This window comes from Canis aureus, chromosome 31 (genome assembly GCF_053574225.1).
Source record: "Canis aureus isolate CA01 chromosome 31, VMU_Caureus_v.1.0, whole genome shotgun sequence".
Classification (NCBI taxonomy): Eukaryota; Metazoa; Chordata; class Mammalia; order Carnivora; family Canidae; genus Canis; species Canis aureus.
The window spans coordinates 8478319-8505446 of NC_135641.1; the positions used below are offsets into that span (position 1 = coordinate 8478319).

The 27128-nt window shown below is 38.0% G+C and overlaps 1 protein-coding gene across 5 annotated transcripts in view; it reads right to left on the bottom strand.

Moving 5' to 3' along the window:
* Nucleotides 1-27128, bottom strand: part of MARCHF6 (membrane associated ring-CH-type finger 6) — an 82165-nt gene that overhangs the window by 26064 nt on the left and 28973 nt on the right. For all 5 annotated transcript variants that reach the window (XM_077879581.1, XM_077879582.1, XM_077879580.1 and 2 more), the window contains exons 5-17: nt 23670-23742; nt 19244-19412; nt 16486-16675; nt 15030-15091; nt 14454-14486; nt 13349-13400; nt 8740-8798; nt 7456-7536; nt 7145-7213; nt 6994-7068; nt 5577-5711; nt 2619-2738; nt 1730-1830 (exon numbers count right to left, since the gene is read on the bottom strand). In XM_077879581.1, coding sequence (XP_077735707.1) covers nt 1730-1830; nt 2619-2738; nt 5577-5711; nt 6994-7068; nt 7145-7213; nt 7456-7536; nt 8740-8798; nt 13349-13400; nt 14454-14486; nt 15030-15091; nt 16486-16675; nt 19244-19412; nt 23670-23742 — 1219 coding nt within the window. The remainder of the gene's footprint in view (nt 1-1729; nt 1831-2618; nt 2739-5576; nt 5712-6993; nt 7069-7144; nt 7214-7455; nt 7537-8739; nt 8799-13348; nt 13401-14453; nt 14487-15029; nt 15092-16485; nt 16676-19243; nt 19413-23669; nt 23743-27128) is intronic.

Genomic DNA, 27128 nt, shown 5'->3' on the forward strand with positions numbered 1-27128 from the left:
GAAATGTAAGCTCCACAAGAACAGAATCTTCTTGATTCTGCTTTGTTCACTGTTATATACCCAGTGCACAGAAAAGTGTCAGGTATATAATGGGAACTCGATTTTTTTTTGAAAGATTTTATTTATTTATTCATAGAGACAGAGAGAGAGAGGCAGAGACACAGGCAGAGGGAGAAGCAGGCATCATACAGATAGCCTGATGTGGGACTCGATCCAGGTCTCCAGGATCACGCTCTGGGCTGCAGGCAGCGCTAAACCGGTGCACCACCGGGGCTGCCCGAACTCGATTTTTTTAATGGAAGAATGGACTAAAAAATGCTACGTAATCCAAAAATTTTGTTAAACTTCTAGGTATAACAGACTACGAAAATCAGTCTATCCTAACAATATATAAAGCCAAAATCTGTGCTTCCTGGTTCTATGACCAGACACAAACACATAAGGAAGAAGTGATGACTTACACTAGTTAGGGAACAACTCAGAGGATAAAAATCTTAATTTGGGGGATGCCTGGGTGGCTCAGCAGTTGAGTGTCTCAGGGCGTGATCCTGGTCTAGGGATCGAGTCCCTCATCGGGCTCCCTGCAAGGAGCCTTCTTCTCCCTCTGCCTGTCTCTGCCTCTCTGTGTCTCATGAGTAAGAAAAATCTTAAAAAAAAAAAATCTTAATTTGGATTTTGAGGAAAGATAACAAAAGCTTGTCTGGCAAACATGGTGAAGAAGGTTATTACAAGCAGAAAGGAAAAGACAGGAATAGCTAGGTATTTTAGGGAGACTTAATGGAGAGGAGCATGGCTGGAGAGCAGAATTCAAGTCAGACAATGTTGGAACAGAATGTTGAAAAGTCCATGTGAAATCATACCAATCTGTGCATGTCTTTTTAAAAGACCCAGATATTATCATGTAGATTATGGAGGAAGAGGCAGGGGTGTAAAGGATGGTTTATAATGGAGAACAAGAGGAAGGCCTAAGCTAAGGAAGTAGTAAATCAAGTTGGATTAGATAAAAGATTTTTAAAAATTAGACTTGGAGTGCCTGGGTGGCTGAGTTGGCTAAGCCTCTGACTTTTGAATTCAGCTCACGTCATGATCTCAGAGTCCTGGGAGCCAGCCCTTAGGGCTCCATGCTCAGTGGGGAATCACTTAAGGATTCTCTCTCTCTCCTCTCTCTGCCTCTTCCCCCATCCACACACTCTCTCTCTAAAATAATTAAATAAAACTTCTTAAAGATGAGACTTAAAAAATTTAAAGACTAATGAGAAATCTGAGGAAGAAATCCAATTTCTTGGCAGATTTCTGTAATACCAAGTAACTGAAAAAAGGAATATAGGAGGAGTGGTAGAGAGTAGGTTTCTGGGTGATTTAAGCTTTTAAATCAAAAAGATTTTCCATCCATACGCCTTATATCTTATTTTTAATCTATAATTAAATGTACAACTATGGTTACATACCTTATGATGTGCTTTTCATATAAAAGATGTTTGTGGCTAACATGCTCTCATTAAGTAGTAAACATTTCAATGCTGAACAAAGGCATACTTCATTTGCAGAAAAATAATTAAGTCTTCCTTTGGAAAATGAACCTGCTAAACTAATGTTTATATAATCTAAAATGGCAAAAATGCAACTATCACATGATTTCCAATATCTGTTAAGAAATGAATGTTTTAAATATATGCACTCTGATATCAACGGAGCTAAATTAGTAAAGCTTCCAAATTCAAAAACTCACCTGTAGAGCATGACATTGTATGGAAGAAAATTAGGCAGCAAACTCTTAATTATACGTATAGGAAGCCAGAGCATCAGGAGGACAATGGAGCCAAAGACAATCTGCAGTAAGAAAAAAAGACATGACACCACTGTGAATCATTCCCATGAGAGACAAGCAGACTTCTGAACATACTCAACCAATACACAATCCAAGTCTACACCCATGCATGGCCCAGAGTGCTCTCACTCCACACACTAGACTTGGGTCATTCTGGAGAGAATGCATTCTTGGGAAGGCAGCTCCTCTCTCTCTAGGACACAAGGGCTTTAACAGGAGCCACAAAAGATAACCACTGCATGGTATTTGAACAGAGACTCAGAAACTTACAATGAAGGACCAGAATTGCCTGCAACTTAATAAATTACCTGTAAGTATTTTAAGACATGATCCTAATGTTAACGGCTAAAAATTTTCCAAAGGGCACAATATTGCTTTTAAAATTTTATTTCAGAGACACTTAGCTTTAACTAGAGGATTTCTTCTATGCGGGGGAAAAAGCTTTGACATACTTCTGTTAAGAGTTAATTCAGAAGCTATTAATATATCTCCACTGCTCCACTGAATTTTTTTTTTTTTTTTGCTCCAATGAAATTTAATGTAATTCAGAAACCCATAATTTGGCAATTATGCCACTGAAGAACTAGACAGCATTTTTGTCTTAGTAAGCATTTTATTTACTTTATCAAAGTAACCAATAAAACAGCTATTTGACGATGAAGTTCTACAAGCTTTGATAAACATAGATTATTTAATATAGCTACTCTACCAATCCCTGACCCAAAAAAACCCCCCATAAAACAAAAGGGTAACAGACTTCACCTGAAAAACAATAAAAAGGTATGCTCACCACTGACAAGATAAATCTTCGGAGATGCCTATAAATGGGCAAATGGATCATTTCCTGTACTGGATTAAAATCTGGATCATTCAAATTTCTTAGAAACCATAAGACACCAGGTCGAAGTACCTGCAAATATATTTTAAAAACTATAAATACTCGGGGAGCCCCCGTGGCACAGCGGTTTAGCGCCGCCTGCAGCCCAAGGTATGATCCTGGAGACCTGGGATCAAGTTCCACGTCAGGCTCCCTGCATGGGGGCTTGCTTCTCCCTCTGCCTGTGTCTCTGCATCTTTCTCTCTCTGTCTCTCTCATGAATAAAAAAAAAAAAATCTTAAAAAAAAAAACTATAAATATCTTCAGACTCTGTATATGAACTAAAATATTAACATAAAAATAAGCTCTTAGAATTTTGGCTTCTTAAAAAAATGGGCACCAGAAAATTCACATGGCTCTCTTTCTTATGAAAAGAAGTCTGTGGGGTGCCTGGGTGGTTCAGTCAGTTAAGCATCTGCCTTCAGCTCAGGTCATGATCCTGGAGTCCCTGCTCAGCAAGGAGCCTGCTTCTCCCTCTCCCTGACTGTGTACTCTCTCTCAAATAAACAAATATAAGAAGGAAGGAAGGAAGGAAGGAAGGAAGGGAGGGAGGGAGGGAGGGAGGGAGGAAGAGGGGGAGAGAGAGAGAAAGAAACAAAGAAAGAAAAAGTTCCTAAATCTGAACCTATATAAAAACTGTATCTTTTGTTTGATGTCCTTTGATGCTTTTATTCATTCTATGAAAAAAATTTAAGTACAATTTGTCAAGAAATCAGGGATCCCTGGGTGGCTCAGCGGTTTAGCGCCTGCCTTTGGCCCAGGGCATGATCCTGGAGTCCTGGGATTGAGTCCCACATCAGGCTCTCTGCATGGAGCCTGCTTCTCCCTCTGCCTGTGTCTCTGCCTCTCTCTCTCTCTCTCTCTCTCTGTGTGTCTCTCATGAATAAATAAATAAAATATTTTAAAAAAAATTTTGTCAAGAAATCTAAGTCTCTGAGGTGAAAAGCTTTTTTGAAAAAAAACTGTCACTATGGGACGCCTGGGGGGCTCAGCAGCTGAGTGTCTGCCTTCGGCTCATGTAATGATCCCTGGGATCCAGGATCGAGTCCCACATCGGGCTCCTTGCTAAGAGCCTGCTTCTTCCTTTGCCTTTCTCTCTCTCTCTCGAATAAAATTTTTAAAAATAAATAAATAAGAAATAAAAATAATAATAATAAACTGTCACTGTATTGCATCATCTGGTAAAAGAATTAACTGCAATTTATAAATGCTCTAAATAGAAGAACTGATTCCAGTCTTATACTCCCAAGAGGAATTACCTTATTAAGAAACCCTAAAGTTTCTCAGCATTTTCATTCTACTGTCTACATCTTTTTTCCCTTTCTTAATGGAAATCATTAACCCAAGAGGCTGTGGGTGACAGGGCAATCATTAACCCAAGAGGCTGTGGGTGACAGAGTCTAGGTATTAGTCCTTGGTGGTCCAAATTCATTGAGTTACCCCATGTAAAGCCCCTTAACTGCCCAAACTGTATTTCTCCATCTTCCGAGTGAGGGGGTATACGACCTCTAAGATTCCATCCAGCTCCCCAATATGAGGATTCTGTACCAATAAAAAACCCACCACACTGAGAAGATGAAAAACTCTAATGTAAAAAATTTTATCACTTAACACTGTAATTCAGAGGTTACACATAATTACAGTTTTGAAAAGATTAGTGTCAATTGCTTATTTCAAAGAAAGAATACAGGGACCCCTGGGTTGCTCAATGGTTGAGCATCTGCTTTCAGATCAGAGCATGATCCCAGGGTCCTAGGATCAAGTCTCGTTATCAGGCTCCCTGCAGGGAGCCTGGTTCTCCCTCTGCCTATGTGTCTGCCCCTCTCTCTATGTCTCTCATGAATAAATAAATAAAATCTTAAAAAAAAAAAAGAAAGAATACAAGTTTTCTTTGCAAATAAACTTTACTAAACTTTCACTATATAATTCAGGAGAACACTTTGACCCTAGCCTCGTCTTTAACTCCTCAATCTCTCAAAGAACAAAGTACACCAAGAATAGCATTAAGCCTTGGTGCTTTTGTATTGTATTCACACTGGATTAGGTGGTCTCCTCTGGCAGCCCTGCACATTTTCCTGCCCTGCACTTCTCCATCACTTCTCTCAATGGAATAAGCTGACTTGTCTGATGGCTGTATTGCTTCCCAGGATATACAATCAAAAAGGATGGGGATTGTGTTTTTCTTTCTTACTATTACCTTAGCACAATGTCTGGCCCAGAGTGAATATGCAGTAATATTTAAGGAAAGAATATATAGCAGCAAGTACGCTTGTCAGAATTACTCCTTTTGTACTTCCCACTGCATCAGAATGACTGAGCATGAGATGTACACTAATTAAATACTGACCCTACTTGCACTCTTCAAATCAGTAAGGACTATATTCTAAAAATAGGATTAGTGAAGATACCCATCTGGCAAATGAATTGGAATCATAAAGGACCCTCACTATAATTCCAAACTTAAGGGGCTTGATTAACACTTATTTTACATTTTGATCCTACAAAACCATATCCCCTTTGGGTATTTCCAGCACTGTATTTCCTTGAATGGAGTCCAAGACAGATTCACATCACATAAAATTTCAACAACTTGTATGAGTAGATGGTCCTAATACCTATCAAATAAAACAAGTACTTTGAGTTTTTTCCCCTCAATCTACTTATCTTTCAAATTCTAATCATAGACAGATTTCTATTAAAACTTGTCAATTTTTGAAAGAAACGACTAAAAAGAGTTTAAAGAAATAAAGCCAAACTCATCAGCTATTCCCTCTTAGACTAAATTAGAGAAAACTAGTTAGGAGATCGTCATAGCCTAACAAAAGTCCTTCCTATAAATTTACAGTGTTGGCATTTTCTTGTAGAACTTACCTCTCTCAGCAACAGGATGAAGGAAGCAAAGTAGAACACATACACCATTCCCACTAGCCAATGCAGAAACATGGTAGTACCTGGAGCTGACTGAAAACTCAGTTCTCGATCTTTCAGAGTAGCATCAAACATTTCCTAATCAAAGCAGAACAGGTGAGAGAGATCTGTATCACTTACATCTACCAAATCAACATCTCTATTTTCTAGGAAGCGAATAAATCACTGTGTGTATGGATTATGATATTCTAGAATTACAGTTCTTTTAATGTCATTTCATAGCATCACAGAAATATAAATGATAAGTTTGGATTCTACTTCAGGGATGTATAATGACACTTTAAAAATTTAAATATAAGAAGACTGATAAACTAATTGGTGAATCAGAACTTTACTAATGCTGCTACTGTGAAAGAGCCATTTGTTAATAATACCTTCTTTCCAGGGCGCCTGGGTAGCACAGATGGTTGAGCATGCCCATTCTTGGTTTTGGCTCAGGTCTGATTCCAGGGTCCTGAGATCGAGCCCCACACCTCAGGCTCCACTGAGTTGTTCTCTGCACTTGGCACCTTGGGTTTCTCTCTCCCCCTCCCTCTGCCCCATCTCCTCCACCACTCACACACACTCTCTCTCTAATAAATAACTCTTAAAGAAAAAAAAACCCAATACCTTCTTTCCATGATTACAGGTCTGCATTCATGACAAGTTTTTGTTTTCTTTTAAATTTTATTAAATTTTATTTTTTTGAGAGAGCACAAGCGCACACACACACAGGAGGGAGGGGGAGATGAACAGAATCTTAAGCAGTCTCCCCACTGAGTGTGGAGCCATACGTGAGGCTCAATCTCACAACCCTGAGATCATGACATGAGCCAAACCAAGACTCAGATGCTTAACCGACTGAGCTACCCAAGCTCAGTAAATGTAAATGTTATCTCAGAACCAAAGGCAGCATGTTTCTATATACAAAATATTTTTGAAAAGTCGAAACTTGACTATCACTGATAGCTATTAAAAATTATAATCAGGATTAAGCATCTTAGTTAAAAGAAATGGTCAGAGTTGAATTTATTATTACAAAGACAGTCTTATCAGATTGTTCCCTTTATGTGTATAATGTCTAGGTATTTATATGTATAATATCTTGGTATATAAAATTAGGAGAGTAAAATGAGTACAAAAATTCTTCACTGGTTATTAGAGAAGTTCCAGTCAAAATACTCTTGGCAAATTTGCATAAAGCCTCAAAAAAATCAGGTACTCAGGAAAAATTCTTAACATTAAGACTTTACAATGATGTTTTCAGGGAGAAAAAAAGCCAATTATTATCACATAGTTTCCCTTAAAAGGAGTCCATTCTAAAGACTTCCCTTTTTGATGCCTTTCCATTATTAAATTATACAATGAGTATCAAACTTACCAAGGAACAGATATCCAGCCACCATCCACAAATGAGAGGGAACACTCCAATCTCTACCACCACTAACAAAGAGACCTTAAGTAAAGACAAAGACCATCAATATCCAAACAGGGAGAAATCATTTCCAGTATTAACTTGTAACAGGAATTACCTTAACAACAATATAGCAGACTCCCAGCAAGCGACGAGACCTATGAAATTTAACAAGAGTTGCCAACCCCTATAGCATTTAGTCAAGGAAAAATTGAGTATTTAAAGGTACAAAGGAATAGGTACTTATATAGGCAACATGTATTACTTGATAGAATTTATTTTATGCTTTGTATGCCCTCATCCTCACTACAAAGAGCTACAACATTTACTGAGAGGACAGAAGAGAAACAGATTTGTCCTTAACAGGAACAACTCTTTAGTATGAATAACAGTATCACCAAACATCCATGTTAGTTCATTAAAGGATACATGACAAATTATCAGTGTTATTGCTAAAAGTATATACCCAACTATGGTTGTGATTAGACCTTCAAAATGAGATGCTTGGACCTAGAAATAAAAATAAATAGAATTTAATTTTACCATATGGTCTACCTCCCAGTTTAACAATGTAGTAAATAATACGAACAGACTCAAAGTGAACTGTTTCAGCAACTTACAACCAGAAAACTATAAAACCCCCTTGAATGACATCTCTGCAAACCAGATTCTCCTACTAGTGTTCTACTCAAACAAAATAAAATCAGAGTAAATTAAATTTTATAAAAACCAAAGTTGTACTACACTAGTCTGCACTCTATTCTACCCCTGAGAGGGACTGTGGGCTGAGCAATGAAAGTAGCAGCGCACTGTCTGAGCAGCCCACCCACCAGGTACTACTCAGCCTCACCTCCTACCCCCAGAAGTGATTGTTTAAGTTTCCCTTGCTTTCCAAATCTGTTCCATTTTCAACTTACAGAAATTAAAAGTTTGGACAGTGACAAATATTTTAGATTCCTGAATTTGAGACAGCAAGTGCTGGTAGTTTGGAAATTCAAATTTATCAAAGCATGTATCTGAACCTTTCAAGTTTTTGTGTTCAACCAGCAAGAACTGAAAGCTGCACTGAATATTGGAACACATCTCCTTGCTCTTTCAGAACACTTCAGAATGATCTTTCAGGATTCACATACATAAATTGAACAGAACATTCCAAAAATATTAGTTCTTCCTTAAAAGACTAGTTCTTTCTGGGGCTCCTGGAAAACAGTTGTAGTTGACATCCCAATATTTATCTACCTTTAAAAACAACAGAATGTCAAAATTAAAATAAATTCTTTAGAAAACAGTATAGCCTATCATTCCAAGACAGATCAACCCTTTTTTTTTAGCTGACTGGTATACTGTTACTTTTCTAAATTCACTATGGAAAAGTTGAAGAAAAGGGAAAGAAGGGAACATACAAGTTAATGGAATGGGTCAAAAATCAGCCTATAAGAAAACCTTTCAATAGTGTGCCTTTGGCCCACCCAACAGGAAGGAAGATAGTGCAACACAGGATTCAGAACATGTTTTTCTTAACTAGCAACATGACCTCGTAGGTCTTGAGCCACTGTTAGTTTAAAAAAATAATGAGATCATGTTGCATAACTATGCCTTTGCATAAGGCAAACTGAGAAATGAAGGCACTCTTTACAACACTATCGTTTATTCAACAAATACCCAATTTGGAGGCAAGTAATGAAAGCAAGTTTGTAAAAGTATTATACTCACATGTTCTTCAAATCCCAAACCAACAAGGGAGAAATGACCAATGTGGTAAGGGCAAAATGCTAAAAGGGGGAGAAAAATTAAATGAAAACTTCAAAACCAAAACAATGAACATAGTACCAACCCACAATAAAAGAAACCAGGACTTTTTTCAGAAATGGAAGATTCCGAACTGGAGCCAAAAATGTACTGCCTAGGACATTCCCTATAGCCAGACAACAACAAAGATATCAAAGATCTAATAGGCTCATGGCAAAAGGACAGAGGAACCATCATGAAGAGGGTCTTACACGCCAAAGAAAGGATGATATGAGCATCAAAGAATGACAGAAACTGATGGAAATACACTGAATGCTTTACAAATCCACAAGTTCATAATACTCAAAAAGGGGAAAGCCAAACAAAACAAACAAAATGAAACACAAAAGAAAAAAAAGCAGAAGAAAAAACACTTCCCTCATCCATGAAAATAGCACATCAATTCCTTACACCCTGAAAGCTGGTAACTGGAGGGAAAGAATTGCACACCTGTCTTGCTTCTTCTGAACAAACAGGTTCAGGTTACCTAAGATGTTACTTAGATGTTCCAGTTTAAAGGAAGTATGGAGACAAAGGAACAAGGTGGTGGACGTCATACAGGATGCAACTGAACAAATGTAGAATCCAAAGCACTCTTTAACAAATCAATGACAAACTAGGGTAGGGGTGGATGAGGGGAGCAAAGAGAAGAATATCCTAGATCAAAAGGAACTTAAACTTGGGACACGCCTGGGTAGCTCAGCATGGCGTGATCTTGGAGTCCAGGGATCAAGTCCTGAGTCCTGCATTGGGCTTCCGGCAGGGAGCCTGCTTCTCCCTCTGCCTATGTCTCTGCCTCTCTCTGTGTGTCTCTCATGAATAAATAAATAAAATCTTAAAAAAAAAAAAAAAAAAGGAACTTAACCAAAAGTAATGTAGCCCCTATTTGTATCCTCCCTCAAATGAACCAACCGTAAAATGACACTGAAGGAGCCAATCTAGGAATTTTTAATATGATGGATTGTCAGGAAATACTGAAATCTGTTAATTTAGTACAGTGTGACAATAATACTATGGTTAAATGAAAAACTATTCTTAAAATTTTCATAGTAAAAATTTTTATAGTCTCTTCAAGTCTTCTTGTCATGTTAATAAAATTTTTTTCCTTAATAAAATTGAATTATTTTCCTTATGGCAAAATTAATTAAGTAGCATAGATTTTCAGGGAAGGAGGAGATCCAATCATTAAGACAAAAGTCAGAGTGAATTTATAGGGATCTGGCCTCAGAACCTTTTTAATTAAGTATTCCATGGGTAGAAATTTTTCTGAACAAGTATTCCCAACATATTGGAATTTATAAGTTATATACACATTTTTTTACTAATATGTGTATTATAATATAAAGCACAAGAAATTCTTAAGGAATTAAAAAAAAAAAAAACTATATGCAGAGTTTTTCCTATTTTGTTGTTTCACCCAACTCTGAGGATGACTCAAACAGGCCCCTGGGAAAGGCAAATTTTCAAGTTCCAACTCTATTTACATATCTAAATATTTGCCCGAGGCACCAATTGTTAACAATCAATTTCTATCCCATTACACAGCAACCACTAGATAAGTATCCCAAATTAAGGTTATTGGGCTGGCGAGACTGGGAACCTCAAAACCTCAAAACGGCCGACCCCAGGCCAGCAACCTCCCAATGACGCCGCCTTGCCGCCCCACCCCCATCTTTCCTGCCGACGCTGCCTTGCTGCCCTACCCTAACTTAGCTTACAAAGACCTGTAACCAAAAAAAAAAAAAAAAAAAAAAAAAAAAAAAAAAAAACAAAGACCTGTAACCCTTGTCGTAACTGAAATGCCACCCTGCCCCTATCTTCCCGCGAGACTTCCCCCGCTCTCTCCCTCCCCTGCGGGCTGTGGAACTTCACACAACAGCGTCCCATTAAAAGCCTGTTTCGACCAACTTTTGCCTGACCTCTCTATTCCATTTTACTACCGAATGGGATTAAACCTGACAAAGGTCACTTTCTCAGTATCATTCCCTTCTACAAGGAGATAGTTGCATTTTAAGGTTCTAATTCTGCAAAATACACGACAAATGTCCAAAACTGCAGGTAGAAAATTCCAGCAGAGCACTCCAAGCAGGAAAGAAAGATGTGCTTCATCCCAGTGATCATTCACCTTTAAGGGAAAATATACTCCTAAAAAGAGGAAAACTTGGTTCATTTCAAAAGATCCGAATTATAATACACATAGATTTACTAAAACAATTTTTTTATAGTATAAACTGAGGAGGTTGGATTAGAAAAAAATTTTACTTCCATGAGATATGTTTTATATGTTACCTTTTCTACAATTCATGTGGTTTTTTTTTTTTAAGTTTTTTTTTTAAACTTCTTAAAGTTCATTTTTTTCCCAAAATCTCTACCCTCAACATGAAGCTCAAATTCCTGACCCGAAGATCAAGATTTGCATGCTCCTCCCACTGAGCCAGCCAGGTGCCCCACTGTAATTCAGATGTTAAAGGTGACTCTTTCCTCCAAACATTAACTTAGCATTAACGTTTTCTTATAAGAACAAAGACTAAATCTACAGATCATTTTTCTCTGAAAGAAAATTTGGCCAAGAATCAGAATAGTTTCACACTCTCTATATACCAATTGTTCTACATAAAGAAAAAGGTATGGCCCTTTTTCCTCTGGGCCGCCAACATGCCATCCAGACTGGGGAAGACCCGGAAACTTCGGGGCCACGTGAGCCATGGCCACAGCCGCATCGGCAAACACTGGAAGCACCCAGGAGGCCAGGGTAATGCTGGTGGCATGCATCATCACAGGATCAACTTCGACAAATATCACCCAGGTTACTTTGGAAAAGTCGGTATGAGACATTACCACTTAAAGAGGAACCAGAGCTTCTGCCCAACTGTCAACCTTTTTTTTTTTTTTTAAATGAACAAAGAAAGTTACTTTATGTTTTATTCTATAAAATCCTTTTCAAAATTACAGGAAATTTTTCCATTTCTGCAACACATTGAGATATACAAAGTCATTTGATAAGGAAGTTGAGAAAATCTTTTCTACCAAAGTAGCACTGTTGTCTTATCAAAATGGAAAAATAACCCAACTGTCAACCTTGATAAACTATGGACCTTAGTCAGTGAGCAGACACGGGTAAATGCCACCAAAAACAAGACTGGAGCTGCTCCTATTATCGATGTGGTGCGATCGGGCTACTACAAAGTTTTGGGAAAGGGAAAGCACCCAAAACAGCCTGTCATCGTAAAGGCCAAATTCTTCAGTAGAAGAGCTGAGGAGAAGATAAAGGGTGTGGGGGGAGCCTGCGTTCTGGTAGCTTGAAGCCACATAGGGGGAGGTTCATTAAATGCTAACAAGTGCTTAAAAAAAAAAAAAGAAAGAAAAAGGTATGCAGAATAATCTGCATTTTTATGTTTCACCCCCCCTATGCAAAAGGAAACAAAGAATGAGTGTCCTGTTAATTTGCACCATTTTAAATGGCTACTAAAAATTAAGCATCACTGGAACTTTTAAGACAATTATGTTTGAACAAGATATCTGTAAATTAACTTTGTTCATATTTTATAGGGAATATGAGAAATTAATTTGTCGCATCTTCAAATTTATATATAATTCAGTATCTTCTTGACTACATAGTTTCCTGTTGAAGACAACTGCTTTCTGTGTTGCAACATGGTCCCCAATCCAAAGCATACTTGCTTTAGGATTCAGCGGAAGAAACTTGGGAAATCTTTATTCTACCTCCTAGGCAGGATTGGGGGATAACTCACCTGCATCAAGAAGGAATTTCTCAAAGATCATCTCTATAGAGTGATCTGGAGCCCAGGTGCCTCTAAGAGACACAAATCACAGCACAATCTAACAAGATCCTGTCTCTATCAGACTCCACTTTCAATCCCTTGAGAGATGCAAGAACTGAATTTTAAGGCATTGTTTTGCTTCATTTTCTTTTATCTTTCTCAAAGCAGAAAAACCTGTCACCCCTCTCTTCCTTTCTCCATTACTCCCAAAAAAAGGGACTCATGCTTGGTCACAAAATTCTCACAGCTGCGGTTGGAAAAGTGTTTAGAAGTAACTTTGTGTTTACTGGAATCTGGTTCTATAGGGCTTTCACACCACTTGGGAGAGGTCTACTCTCTCAAGACTATATTCATCTCTAGTGACAGCTCCCAAGCCAGGGTCTCTGGTAAGGTCTTGGGCAGGATTCTGAGAGAAGAAACAAGATCTTCTGTCAAAGGGAAGAACACACAGATAATCAGCACAAAATCAGTTCCAGAGACAAGCTGCTGCATATCTCAAGTCAGTCTAAAATCAACTTCTATGAAAAGAGATGGAAATGCCCAAAAGAAGCAGAGACGGTAGGTAACTGTAGTTCACGTTGCTTAGGAAAGAAAAGTATTTGTATACCTGGCGTCTTCCTGTACAGGATGACTATCTAAAACTGTTTCATGTATTCCAGTGCTTACAAACAAAAATAAAACGCTCTAACGAGGCTCCCAGAAAACTAAACTCCTATCACAGTATCTTAAATAACAGCATAAACGCCACTTACCAAAAACAAGAATGAACAATGTGTTTAAAGACACCACCCAGAAGACATGCTCCTAAAGGAAAAGAGCATTAATAAAACATATGGACTACTCCACTTAGGAGACTGAAATTTTCACCCCATAATGTTGAGATTTCATTACATGTAACTTTTCATTTTTCATTAGATAGCTCAAAAAACTAAGCCTAATAAAACTCAAGTTCATAATGTCACATGCAGGAAAAAAAAATCCATAAACATTTCCTCTTCAGAAATTAGTAAGCCATTACAAACTACACAGATTCTCATAAATAATAGCCTGATTTCATTTAAATCAAATGATACTGAAAAATTCCAAATGGAGGAAAATTTGAAAATCCCATTAATTCTAAACTTTCACATCAATGTATATCACACAGTGCTTCTTTCCAGTGTCCATTTTGTTCTTATGGCTTCTGTAAGGTTGCTTTTCTTCCTCAGTCCCTTTTCTGTCTATGGCACTCTGGTTTTCTGGCCGTTCATCCGCTTCTCGATAATGTCTTATCACCTCCTCCAAGAGGACTGCTATGTGACATTACTGTTTCAGTCAGTACCCATAGCTAGTCATCTTGAAACCCAAAGCCACTTAAAAATCCCAAGTGATTTTGTATTACAGAACCCAGAAAAGAGCATTACTTCTCCTAAAGACCAGGTTCTTTAAAGAATTATTCCTTCTCTTTGAGTTGTACTCCTTACTAATAAGGTAAGGATAGGCAGGGTTCGGCAAACAGTGGAAACCTAACATGAAACTGGAAAGTTTGCTGCAAAGTTGCTCTATTTTTGCCAGTTCAGGAATTGATTAATACAGTGCGAGGTTTAAAAGAAGACCAAGTTCTTCTTAACTACCATTAAATTCTCTATTTCATTTTCTTTTCTAAAAATCAAGTATTTAATAATGACCTTTTTACCTTTGTCCTTTGCCAATATTTTCACTGCAAAAAAGACTTTCTTCAATACATCAAGTAATCAAAAGTCTAAAAGCATGTTGACCTTTAGTATAAAAAGCCAGCACATACTACTGTAAATTTAAAGTTGCTGAATCATTGATAATTAAGTCACAACTATATTAAAAAATATTAGCTTCACTTACTAGAAAAACGAGTGATCCATCAAGTCCCAGCATCTAAAATAAATAACAATATGCATAAATTCAAGATGCAACAGGATTTTTTTATTCTATTTAGAAAAAAGGCTCATTTTCAATTAGATTTAAACATAATCCTTCCCCACTATTTTCCAATACAGCTTATCATTTTTAGAGAGTAAAAAATATTAGTTTTATATTTGGGCCTCTTTTTATTCCAAATCATATGATTATAAAGTCAACATAATTCCATCTTGGGTTTAATTCTTACATTAGATATGGAGTCAGTCAAGATTTCATGATATATCAACTGCAGTGTCAGAATAATACAATTTAAATTGTTACTTCATTTTATGGAAGTCCATAATCTTTTTTGTATTAAAGGCCAGGAAATAGAAAAATAGCAATAGATTACAATATTTTTAATATTTTCACCATAAACATCACATTTCTCTAGAAATTAAAGTTCTACGGCAGCTTCCATCTAATGTAGCTACAAACTTAGCATATGCATCTATATATGCCCAACTTCAACATAGTTTAAAGTTAAGGCACTAGAATGCATGATAGAAAGAATCTTACTCTTTCCCATGTAAGCTCTTCTGCAGCTCGGTCCCACTCTAAAGCATTCCAGTTCATGTCATCTGGAAATATAATAGTTGAAAGATTACTGATGAAACCTGAACCATAAATAATAAAACATATTCTCTTAATTTAGTGTTTTGTAAGCTGTTGATGAGAAGCTACACCACATCTGCTTGTTAGGTAATAACACATATATATAAATATAACAGACACATATAAGATGATTCTAGGTTGTGGTTAAGTGCTAGAAGAAAATAAATAGGATTATGTGAAAGAGGAACTTAACTACACTGAATCAGGAATGAATCTGGAAAATTTGAGAAAACCGAGGAAGCCAGGCGACAAGAATTCTCAGGGGGTGGGGGGTGTATAAGATATGGTATGAAAGGCAGACAGGGATCAAATCATACAAGGGGGAAGGTAAAACCTGGATTTTGTTTGTTCTTTAGTATAACAGAAAAACCACTGCCAGATTTTAAAGGCAGTAGAGTACTATGAACACTATGCGGAGCACAAGTGGAAGAAGCTACTTAGGAGCTATTGTGTGAGATGAAGTGAAGGAATGATGGCCGCACCAGGGTGGCAGCAGGCTGGCTTCTTGTAGCTTCTGAACATAGATTCACTGCTCCCTACAAAGGTCCCTTGCTCCCATTACACAACTTGTTTCTTCTCATCCTTTGTGTCTCACCTCAAATATCACTGACTCTGCGATACCTGGAGAATCTTATTTAAAATAGGCTCTCCCAACAGCATCCTCAGAGCAACCTGCACATTTACCACACTGTGTAACAACATATTTATTCCTGCTCCTTCACTAGACCAGAACTCCATGAAGGCAAGGACCTGAGTGCCTGGCACCCAGGAGACACTCAGACACCAGCAATGTCCAGTGGACCTGGAAGCCGTGCAGTGCTTGACAGGAAAACTCTGGGGTGAGAGGAGAGAAGTGGAGATGGTGAGCTATTGCCAGCTGACAGGCAAGCATGGTCTGGGATTTCCTTTAGCATTCTGGAATTATACCACTAGAAAATGAGAAAATGGTTCCTTGATATCCTCTGACCTGCAGTATACCCTTCAAGAATTCTTCTTGGATATTGAAAGTTATCTTGACTCAAGAGAAATGGGACGGAATAAAATAAATCTGTATCAAATTCCTTTAAAAAAAATTATGGTCTATGACAAATAACTTCTTCCTAACCATCTTATAAAAGTCCCGAGTAGGATTTTACAACACAAAATGTGCCCTGCTTCACAGAAAAAAAATTAATACATATGTATATCCATTAATGCTAATCTGCCAAAATAAAGTAAAAACAGGTTAGAAATAAAACTCCGAACCCATAAAATTTCTAAAACTCCCAGTTCTTCTCCTCAAGGAAAGTTGGAAATGGACTCATGGTCATGAGGACTCATGGTTGGGAAGGAAGTGTAAGGATGGGCCAGCAGCCATTACCCTGGGCCCCGTTGTTGGCATCAGCGGCATCCTCCCCGCCCGCGTCATCCTCCTCCTCGTTGTCCTCCTCCTCCTCTTCTGCCTGCTCATCCTGAGCATCGGGGTTTTCTCCCACCACCGCGTTCTCAGCTGGTGGGTTAGCAGGCTGGTCAGGGGCAACATTTTCAGCACCATTTCCTCCTGCAGGAGCCTAAAATGACAGCAGAGCCCTGAAATTCAGCTAACTTGTCTCAGTTTCATTCTATTTCCAAATCACACTCCCCCTGTTAAAAAACAAAACTAGCACACAAACTATTAAAATTCCAAAAAATACCCCTCAAGTCATCTTTTCTCCGGATCAACTCAGCATGTAAGAACATAAACAAACTCACTTCACAGCATGTATATTCATTTAGTATAATTCAGGTATTTCACAAAGTATTACAGAAAATGGGTCTGACACTTCAGGCACATCTGAAACCAGTTATTGGTGGGGTTACACAAGTTTCTATTCAAGCCAGCAGAGCAAGAATCAAGAATTTAGAAAGTTAAAGCCATTACCTCTTTGTATACATAAAAACAATGTATTAAAACATGTCACAAAGTGCAAAAAAGGAGGCATTCAACAGAGTAAGAACAAGCAGCAGGCTGTCTGTCTTAACAACAGAGCAGAGAAACTCCTTCTGGAGTTCAGTTTCAGGAAACAGAGCTGCCTCAGCCAAAAAGAGGTCCAGACAGGAGTTTTGATTTATTATTACAACTAGTCAGACAAAACTCCAAGATAAACCAAGGCTCAGATTCCCCATGACTGCTGTTGGATCTTGCAAAAAAGAAAACTCTGGTTATTTTTCACATGCAAGAAGAGCAAGACCGGAGCAGCACTCAGCCAGTGAGTCCAACCCCAGGCTGATGTCTCTGCACCTGAGCTCTGAGCTCCTCAGGCAAGACAACCTGGAATTACTTCTGCACCAGCATCTCCACAATCTGCTCCTGACTATGTGAACAGTGGGTTTCAGCTACTGTCCAGCAAGCTCCTATAAAGGTCTGAGGACATCCTTGGGCCCAGCATCAACCTGTGCCTGGAGGCTGCAGGGCTGGTTGGATTCCTGCATGGAATAATCCCAAGGTCTTCAACAGTCTTTGGCAAGGCTATCTGGTAGAGGCCAGGAGGCTCTTGTGGAACCTGGACCTGGGCGCCATTCTTAGGATGACCTCTGGCTCCTCAGCCATCATCTCGTTTGGTGGTGACTTTATTTGATCATTCTGGACTTCTCTATTTCTTTATGTCTTTGGTACCATTTAGTCTCCATTCTTTAACTCTAGGAAAAGAGAACTGAGACTCTAGCACAGGTGCCCCCTTGGCGGGGGACCTGGGGGTGGGGGAAACTCCTGATGAGATTCAAACCCCACAACCAACTCTAGAAAAGGGCCATAATTCTTCTTTATAAGGCATCTCCTACCTTAACTGAATGCCTCAGGGATAAACATATATTTACTTATATACCTATATGTTTACACCCATACAGGTAAGTAACTTAATTCTCAGTTATCAGTTAAACACTTGAGAAAGTTTCTAATTCCTATTCAGTAGGTAAACCTGTCCATATGGACTTTGTCAGTTCCCACATGCACCTCCTCTGGCTCTCACTGAGTTCTGCTACCTACCAAATGCAAAGACACAGTTATAGTTGAAGATTCTAAAAGAGCAACTGCATTAAATGTTTCAAAATATGAGGTACAGGGGCACCTGGGTGGCTCAGTTGGTTAAGCATCTGCCTTCAGCTCAGGTCATGATCCTAACATCCTGGGATGGAGCCCTACAGGGGGCTCCCTGCTTGATGGGGAGCCTGCTTCTCCCTTTCCCTCTGCCTGTCCCTTCCCTTGCCTATGCTTTCTGTCAAATAAATAAAATCTTTAAAAATTATATATGAGGTACAATAACAAAAATATTAACACTAGGTAAGAAGTGTCTTTTCTTTCTAGTTTCATTTCTTGCATGTGTGATTTGCTAAGGAGAAGTTACACTCTTAATTGTGTAGAGAAAACAGTATGGCAGAGGTTGATGAAATCAACCTATACACTGACACACAGCAGGTCCTTCAATGAAAAATTAAGTTAATTATCATTTTGAGTATCTTAGCATCAATTTTTCATAATAAAAGGTTATGAAACAAATAGTTTTTGTACATAGCTAATATTTTGACATTTTCAGCCCCATAATTGCTCAGCAAGCAAGAGTCTAAAAATCATTTATCTTACTCTCTTTCTCTTAACATGTCTAGCAAATGCTCCTGCATCTAACATAAGCATGTTATCTCTCATAAAGAAAAAGTGAAACTTTGTGAGATTGTTTAACAGTGTTCTAATTTTTCTTTTGGTAACATTGCCATTGGGAGCAACAAGCACAGGGCATTTCACATAAGAAGAAACTGATGAACCAAGAGAGTAAGTAGCCTCCTCAATGTCACACAGCATGTCAGCATCATAGCCAGGAAGTTTGTAAGTTAACTTCCATGACAGTAGTAAACCCAGGCAAAGGGAATAAAAGAGCACTCAGTACACCCCCCTAACACTGTTCCCAATCTCGCTAGAAAATTAAGAAGCAAAGTCAATGTAGCCTTCTTCGGATTTTTTGCATCTCCCTTAATCTTCTCCCAAACCTTTTCAGTGTCCTGCTTTGCAATGAGGGGCAGAGGAGTCAAAGGTTTAAATCTTAGAGAATGACAATAATTCCCACGTCCTATGCAAAGAGAATCAATTTGGAGATGGAGGGAGTTACCTCATTTTGGTGGTGCCCAGCAGCATTGAAGGGTGGAGCAGCATGCTCCAACCAAATCGGTGCTCCCCCATGGACTATCTGCTCTCGCAACCACACGAGGCTGATGAATGCACACAGTGTGCATGTTACCACAAAACAACCCTGCAAACAATCCGCCAATAAATTGTCCCTATTAAAAAAAAATTATAAAGAATTACTCCAAAGAATGCTTAAACTTGAGAAACCAAAGGTAACATTTCATCTTACACTAAAATGTCAGAAACAACAGCCAGAAAAATAAGTATTAATTTTCTAGGTAAAAATCAGTTTCTCAGAATTATTTCTGAATGGTGAAATTCTATCTACCTTATAATAAGCTAGCCAAATATATTTATTTATATATTTGTGTCATATGTATTTGTATTATAATAAGTGAAAACTAACATCAGAATTACGTAGAAATTAGCTACCTAGCCACTCTTTGAACATGGCTTAGAAAGAGGCAGGAAAAAACCAAAAACCATAAGCAGTCAAACACCTGACAAAGACCAAGTATGTATGCAATCTACTGATTGCAATCCAACCCATACTAAGAACTTCCTTATCCTTTTTTTTTTTTTTTTTTTTATGATAGTCACAGAGAGAGAGAGAGAGAGAGAGAGGCAGAAACACAGGCAGAGGGAGAAGCAGGCTCCATGCACCGGGAGCCCGATGTGGGATTCGATCCCGGGTCTCCAGGATCGCGCCCTGGGCCAAAGGCAGGCGCCAAACCGCTGCGCCACCCAGGGATCCCGAACTTCCTTATCCTTATTTTACACACAAGTTTAACAAACTTGGTTAGCTGATACTCATACAAATGAAGATAATCAGCAAATCAGAAAAGGAGAGAAGCACCCCCGAAAGGCCTAATGTCAATGTAAAGAAAGCAACCTGAGATATACTCAGCATGCAATGTGTAAGACAAAGTCTGTAATACACTTTAAATTATCTACCACTTAGAAAGCAGAATAAATTTTTATGCTAACTGCAAATATACCATAAGTATGTTACTAGTTTCTCAATAAACTCACACAAATTATGTTAATGATACATGTAGTATGATAATACCAAAGACCTCTTTGTTCTTTTCATCTCAAGGGGTTTGTCGCTCCCTCGTCTATGCCTGATACAAGAATAATTCAAGGATAACTATGAATCTTGGTGGCCTTAGGAAAATCCTTTATCATAATGTAATGACTTTTTCCTCTATGGAAAATCTGAGGAAGAGTCCATTTGAGAGACCTCAGCCTACTGGCTCCAAATTTAATGAATTGATGTGGCCCACAGAAATGCCCTGGAATATAACCTAATCAAAAGAGGAACCCTCAGGATTATTAAAAACTTTGATAACTTAGACTAAAACATCCACTTCTCTACTCTGTACTTATCATCAGCAATAGGAATAACAACTATTTGATGCCAATTTTTTAAATTATTTATTTTATTTTAATTAATTAATTAATTTATTTATTTATTTGAGATACAGAGAGAGAGAGAAAGGAGACAGAAGCAGGCTCCATGCTGGGAGACTGACATGGGACTCCATCCTGGGTCCCCAGGATCACACCTTGGGCTGAAGGTGGCGCTAAACCGCTAAGGGGGGGGGGGGGCCTGCCTTGATGTCAATTTTAAACAGCGACACTTTGTAGAGTTCTTTTCCCTCATACCTAGAATCTAGGCTGGTTCTGTGAACTATCTGAACCAAGGTGAGGCTGCCTGAGTTTAGAGCCTAGAAGAGAGCTTGTGAGCTTCTACTTTCACCCTTTTAGAATGCTGCTCTGTGACCTGCTGGCTTCCTGCAAGCTGAGAGGCCACATGGAGGAGAACCAAGGTACCAGCTGGAGCTATCTTAGACCAACTAACCCCAGAGTAAAACACATGAGTAACTGAAGAAAGCCCCACAGATGAACTGATCAGCTGACTCCCAGAATTATGAGCAAATAAAATTACTGTAGTTTTCAGCCAGTAAGTTTCAGGGACAGCATGTTTTGAAACAATAATTAACTGATATATTGTACCTGGGGATGATCTGAAGAACTGAATTACAAAATATGTAAGCAGCTGCTATGATATTAAGAAATTTAAAGTAAAATTTCAGAAATAAAATTAATACTACAGAGAAAATAAAACACAGCTCATTTAAAAAAGAAAAAAAAGGAGTTTAGTTAAAAATGCTTTCAGGAAAACTGGCTCAATTCTTCGAATTGTAAAAGGCAGCATGGGATTACAAAACCAAACTACATTTACAATGCCTTTTGACTATCCCCAGCCATGCCTCTAGTGTTCCTCCTGGGTCAATCAGTGGTCTCAAGAAAGCAATTCTGGTGCCCACTAACCAATCAGGTTATAAAGAAAAGGGGAACTTGCCAACATAAGGCAAGCAACAGCTCTGAGCTTCAGTGATAATTCTGCTATATTTTAAGCCAATACTCAAAATTCACACACATAACTTTTAAATATATATGTGAATTTAATCTTTGAATAGCCTATCCCTGAGGCATGATCTTCCTCACTTTATAGAGGAAACGGGTTCAGAAATTTGGCCAAAGTCAGCAAAGAACCTGCAGAATCAGAAACTGTATTCCAATGCTAGGGTTCCTTCTGTAACAACCAACTACCCCATTGTATTATCTAAGTGATCACACCTGCCCAACAACCAGATGTTCAATAGTTCTACCAACAAGAAGTAAAGGTAGTAGGTAAGTGGAATACTACACCTTGTTTGTCTGGTATTTTCACTGACATGGCTTCCACAAACACCTATTTTTCATATATCCAAAGCCTACCAATTTAGGCTTTGATAAATATTAATATATTCAACCATTTAAGACAGAAACCATTAGAGAAATAATGTCTATTTGCTTCATTAAACTGCACAGATAGGAACTCAAGTCACCTTTTCTAAACAATTGAGTAGTGACTGGCTGCTACCACGCACACTCATTAACTACAATGGTTTACAGAATTTTAGCCCAAATTAAATGGAACAAGGCTAACCTATGTGAAATGATTCTTTTATTAGCTTATACATATTAAAATAAAGCTTCCATTGCTCTTAGTAATCACCCCTTACTTTTATTGGACTTCTCTCGCTATTTCCAATATGCATCTTTGCAGTGTATACAATCCTTAAAGGCAAGCCAGAGGTGAATGATGTCATATACACAAAGACATAGTGAATGGCAGATGAGCATTTAAGACAAACTTCTTAAACTTCTATACTGAAACCCTGTTCCGGATGGCTGAGAGAAAAATTTGATGTCCAGAAATGGGAACGCCGTCCTGTTGTTTCTACTACATCACTTTACAAAAGGCCTATATTTTTATACAAAGGGTTATCTTCTCACACTAGTGTGTTAAGTTACGGTTTCTCCTTTTTATGGCCACAGCTAAGAGCACCCTATTTCAAAGCCCCTGTCTACTTCTAAACATTATTTTATAAAACTGTTCTTCAATAGTGAAAACAATAAATAATTCTAATGTAAATGAGTTCAAGCTGCAAACCTTTCATCAAGTATTCCCTATACTGTCAATGACACAGACAGAAATGAAATAACCCGTCTGTTCTATCCCAAAAAGGTGCAACCAGCAAGTAGAAAAACCAAGTCACAGACACATCTAATGATTAGATTAAAATAATGATTAAAAATAATGATGCAGATGCAAGAGATTTTTTTTAAAACCCCTTAATTTCTTTTCTATCAGAAATAACAGCATGCTCTCCTACTCTCTTCTATTGCTTTGTGGCTTATTTTGATAGTAATATACTTTGAATACTTCTATAGGAGAATTTTATATTGTTCTTTGTCTTTACTGTCACAGGGATCAAAAACTAAGGTCAGTCGGGTACAAAAGAAGATTTAGCAAATACAGGTGCAATTATTGGTACGCTTAATACTCTCATTATCTTGATATAATTAATCATTTACAGCAATTCTAGTTCTGATATCAGTAATGAAAACACATCTTTTCCAAGAAAACACAATTACAATGCTTAATGTCAAATTAAGGCACAATAAAACAATGATAGTAAACAAGTTTTTAGAGTCCATATTCTAATAATCACAAGAAACATTTAAAAACTAAATTTGTATTCAAATGACTACGTTGTTAAAAATACATGCTTAAATTGACATGATACTGCATATCTCACACTGCACAGCAGCCTATTTAACAGACTGCCCCACCCTTACAAAACAGTCCTTTAAAACAGGTATGCTTTAAAACAAACATGTACATGTGTCAGCGACTTTTACTGTAGCTATGACTGTCAGACTAAGAGACATAAATTCTCTTTGTTCTTGGAACAAAAGGACTTTCAAATTACAACAAAAGTAAAAATGTGCAGGAAAAACAAGCACTAGGCTATGCTGTGCAGCCTTCAAGCTTCACGAGGTTCAGTACTCACGTGGACAGCATGTCCAGTGGCAGTGTCAGTAGTGAGCTCACGGAGCCAGTAAACAAGCACTTGTAGATACGGCCTACCAAAAGTGCAGGATGGTAAACAGTTACAACACACATCATGAACTCAGACAAGCACTCAATTAAACAGAGGTAAAGTGAAAGCCACTGAAATATTTAGTCTTTGCAAGGCTATCTTAAACTATTACATTAAAAATAACTGGGGTGCCTAGGTGGCTCAGTTGGTTAAGCAGCCAACTAAGTTTTCAGCTCAGGTCATGATCTCAGGGTGTGAGATCAAGCCCCCTGTTGGGCTCCACATTCAGCGAGGAGTCGGCTAGAAGATCCTCCTTTTATGCCCCTCCCCTTGCTCTCTTTCTAAAATAATAAATCTTAAAAAAGAAAAGAAAAAACCCAACATGGTTAAGCATAAAAAACAGTAAAGAGCAAGTTACAAGCTAATAGAGAAACCTTAGATTCTCTATAGACTGACTTATTTATTGAATAAGCTTAGATATTTATTTATTTTTTTTTTTTTTGCTGCAAAAAGCTTTATTGTCTCCATTTGGTCCACGTTTTGGGAAAGGGCTCCAGAATGGTTAAAAAGCTGCCTAGTGGCTGCATGGGAAAAGGTTCAGGCACAAGCCCTGGCACCGGGGGATTGCCAGAGGAGCCCCTCAAAGTGAGCTTAGATATTTAAAAAAGAAATATAGGGGCAGCCTGGGTAGCTCAGCAGTTTAGCGCTGCCTTCAGCCCAAGCCGTGATCCCGGAGACCCAGGATCGAGTCCCATATTGGGCTCCCTACATGGGGTCTGCTTCTGTCTCTGCCTCTCTCTCTCATAAATAAATAAATTAAATCTTTAAAAAAAAATAAAAAAGAAATATATGGTAAAGATCACTAAATTATAATATGGAGAATTTTTTTAACCAAGAATTCTAGAATTCACTGAGTTTGCTCATGAAAATAAAAGATTTCAGTTCTGGGAGTATACAATTTGAAATTAAGAGGACTTTTCAGAAGAGTAAATGCTCCAATAACATGAATAGCAAACTAATAGCAAACTAATAGCCAATTCTTTAAAAACAGAGATTCAAGGGTCCTCAAAAAAAAAATCTTAAATCTGGCCACAGAGGGAAAAATAGATCAAGTGTGGGTGAATGCACAGCCATCTCCTTATCCTCTTAGAAAGGCAAGAAAGAGAAACAGAGCCCAAGAGGAGACAGCTGAGATGTTCTTTCTAACCAGAACTTGTATATTAATTTAAGCATTCCCAATAGCCTTGTATCAGAAATTTTCAGTGGCTTCAATGGCTGTCTTTTTATTTTTTATTTTTTTATTTTTATTTTTTTTAATGGCTGTCTTTTTAAAGATTTTATTTATTTATTCATGAGAGACAGGGTTGGGGGGTGGGCAGAACACAAGAACACAGGCAGAGGAGAAGCAGGATCCCCATGGGGAGCCTGACATGGGACTCAATCCCAGGACCCCAGGATCAGGACCTGAGCTGAATGCAGACGCTCAACAACTGAGCCACCCAGGTGCCCCTCAATGGCTGTTTTCAAAAGCCAAATCAAAATGGAAAAAGTAGGAAAAAATTTCTATAACAGAAATTACTTACATATATGTATAAAATATTCAAAGCAAGTATGCTTGTAACAAAGTAAAACTGACAACAAACTAAATGGCTGTAAACAGGAAAACAGATCATGAATTACAGGTCTCTTTCCCGCAGAGTGCTCTGCATCTATTAAAAACTAAGGTAGCGAAAAAAAAAAAAGGGTAGCTCAACACGTTCTCGCACGGAAAGGTATCAGAATATACCACTAACTTAAAGAAAAAAGTTAGACTATGTTTTTTGTGATAGAACTTAATATTTTAATTATGAGCGTGAGTGTATGTGCGTACAAACACATCAGAACGATAGCCAGCTTGTTAACTACATTACTTAACATCCTCAAAGTCCCCACTGAACTTCTGATTATTTGATCTACTGATTTTGGAGAGGTGCGTTAGTCTTCCACTTGACTCTGAAGGCTTTAGATATTTCAAAGTCCTCTTCTCTGGTACATAAAAGTTCTTAAGTTTTATTTTCTTAGTAGACTATGCCTTTTACTAATACGAAATATAATGCTTTTCTCCATTTAAGGCTTTTTTTTTTTAAGATTTTATTTATTTATTCATAGAGACAGAGAGAGAGAGAGGCAGAGACACAGGCAGAGGGAGAAGCAGACATCATACAGACAGCCTGACGTGGGACTCGATCCGGGGTCTCCAGGATCACACCCTGGGCTGCAGGCAGTGCTAAACCGCTGCGCCACCGGGGCTGCCCTCCATTTAAGGCTTTTTATCTTGAATAATATCTAGCTAATTAAAGCTGTTCCTGAGTTCTGTCAGCATTTGCTAATAACATCCCTCTCACATTAACCTGGGCTGCTTTGCACTTATTTCAAATAGTTAACCACCTTCCTCTGCACAAAACTGTGTAAACTCTTATGATCATAGAAGTTGCAACCTTACCCTTCCCTCTCTTATTTCCCTTCCTGTCTTTTGTTGGGACCATCCAAATATTTGCTGTGTCCTACTCTGTCTCCTCAGTATAAAAACTCATAATCCCATTTCCATTCTTCTGGTACTTACCTTGAAGTTTTTTTACGTTTTATTAAAGTAAAATTTACATGAACGTTCAGTATATGTCCGGGTGAATTTTTAAATAGGTACATGTCCAGGAAACTGCCACCTAGATGAAAATATTCAGCATTTCTAGCTCCCTAGAAGGCTCCTCAATCCCCTACCAAGTCAGTATCTCCAGCAAAAAGTAACCACCCTTCTGATCTCTATTACTATAGACAGATCAATTTGGTCTACTTTAAAATTTCACATAAATGCAATCATACAATCCATACTCTTCTGTGCCTCACTTCTTTTTCTCAAAGTAAAATTCACCCATGTTACTCCATGTCACAATAATGAGCTCTTTTCTCACTAATAAGTACTATTCCATTGTACAGAAAAAACACAATGTATCTACTCTACTGTTGTTGATAGGTATTTGGTTGGTTCCAGTTTTTAACTATTAGCTTAGCTGCTGTGATCATTCTTGAGTACACATCTTTTAGTGGACACACGGCTGTAGTTTCTGTCAGCTATATTCCTAGAACTGGAACTGTTGGATCATAAGGTATTTATAAATATTTAGCATTGGCAGATATTGCCAAACAGTTTTCCAAAGTGGTTATACCATATATACTCCCACTATCAATGTAAGCATGTTCCAAATGCTCCACATCCTAAGAAACATTTAGCACTGTCTTACTTTTTAATTTTAGCCATTCTGCTGAGCATGATTCACAATATCTTCTTGTGTATTTCCCTGATGACTAATGATGCTGAGCAGCTTTTTGTGTGTTACTAGCTATTTAGATCTTCCCAGAAACACTTGTTCAAATCTTTTGTCTACTTTTTAT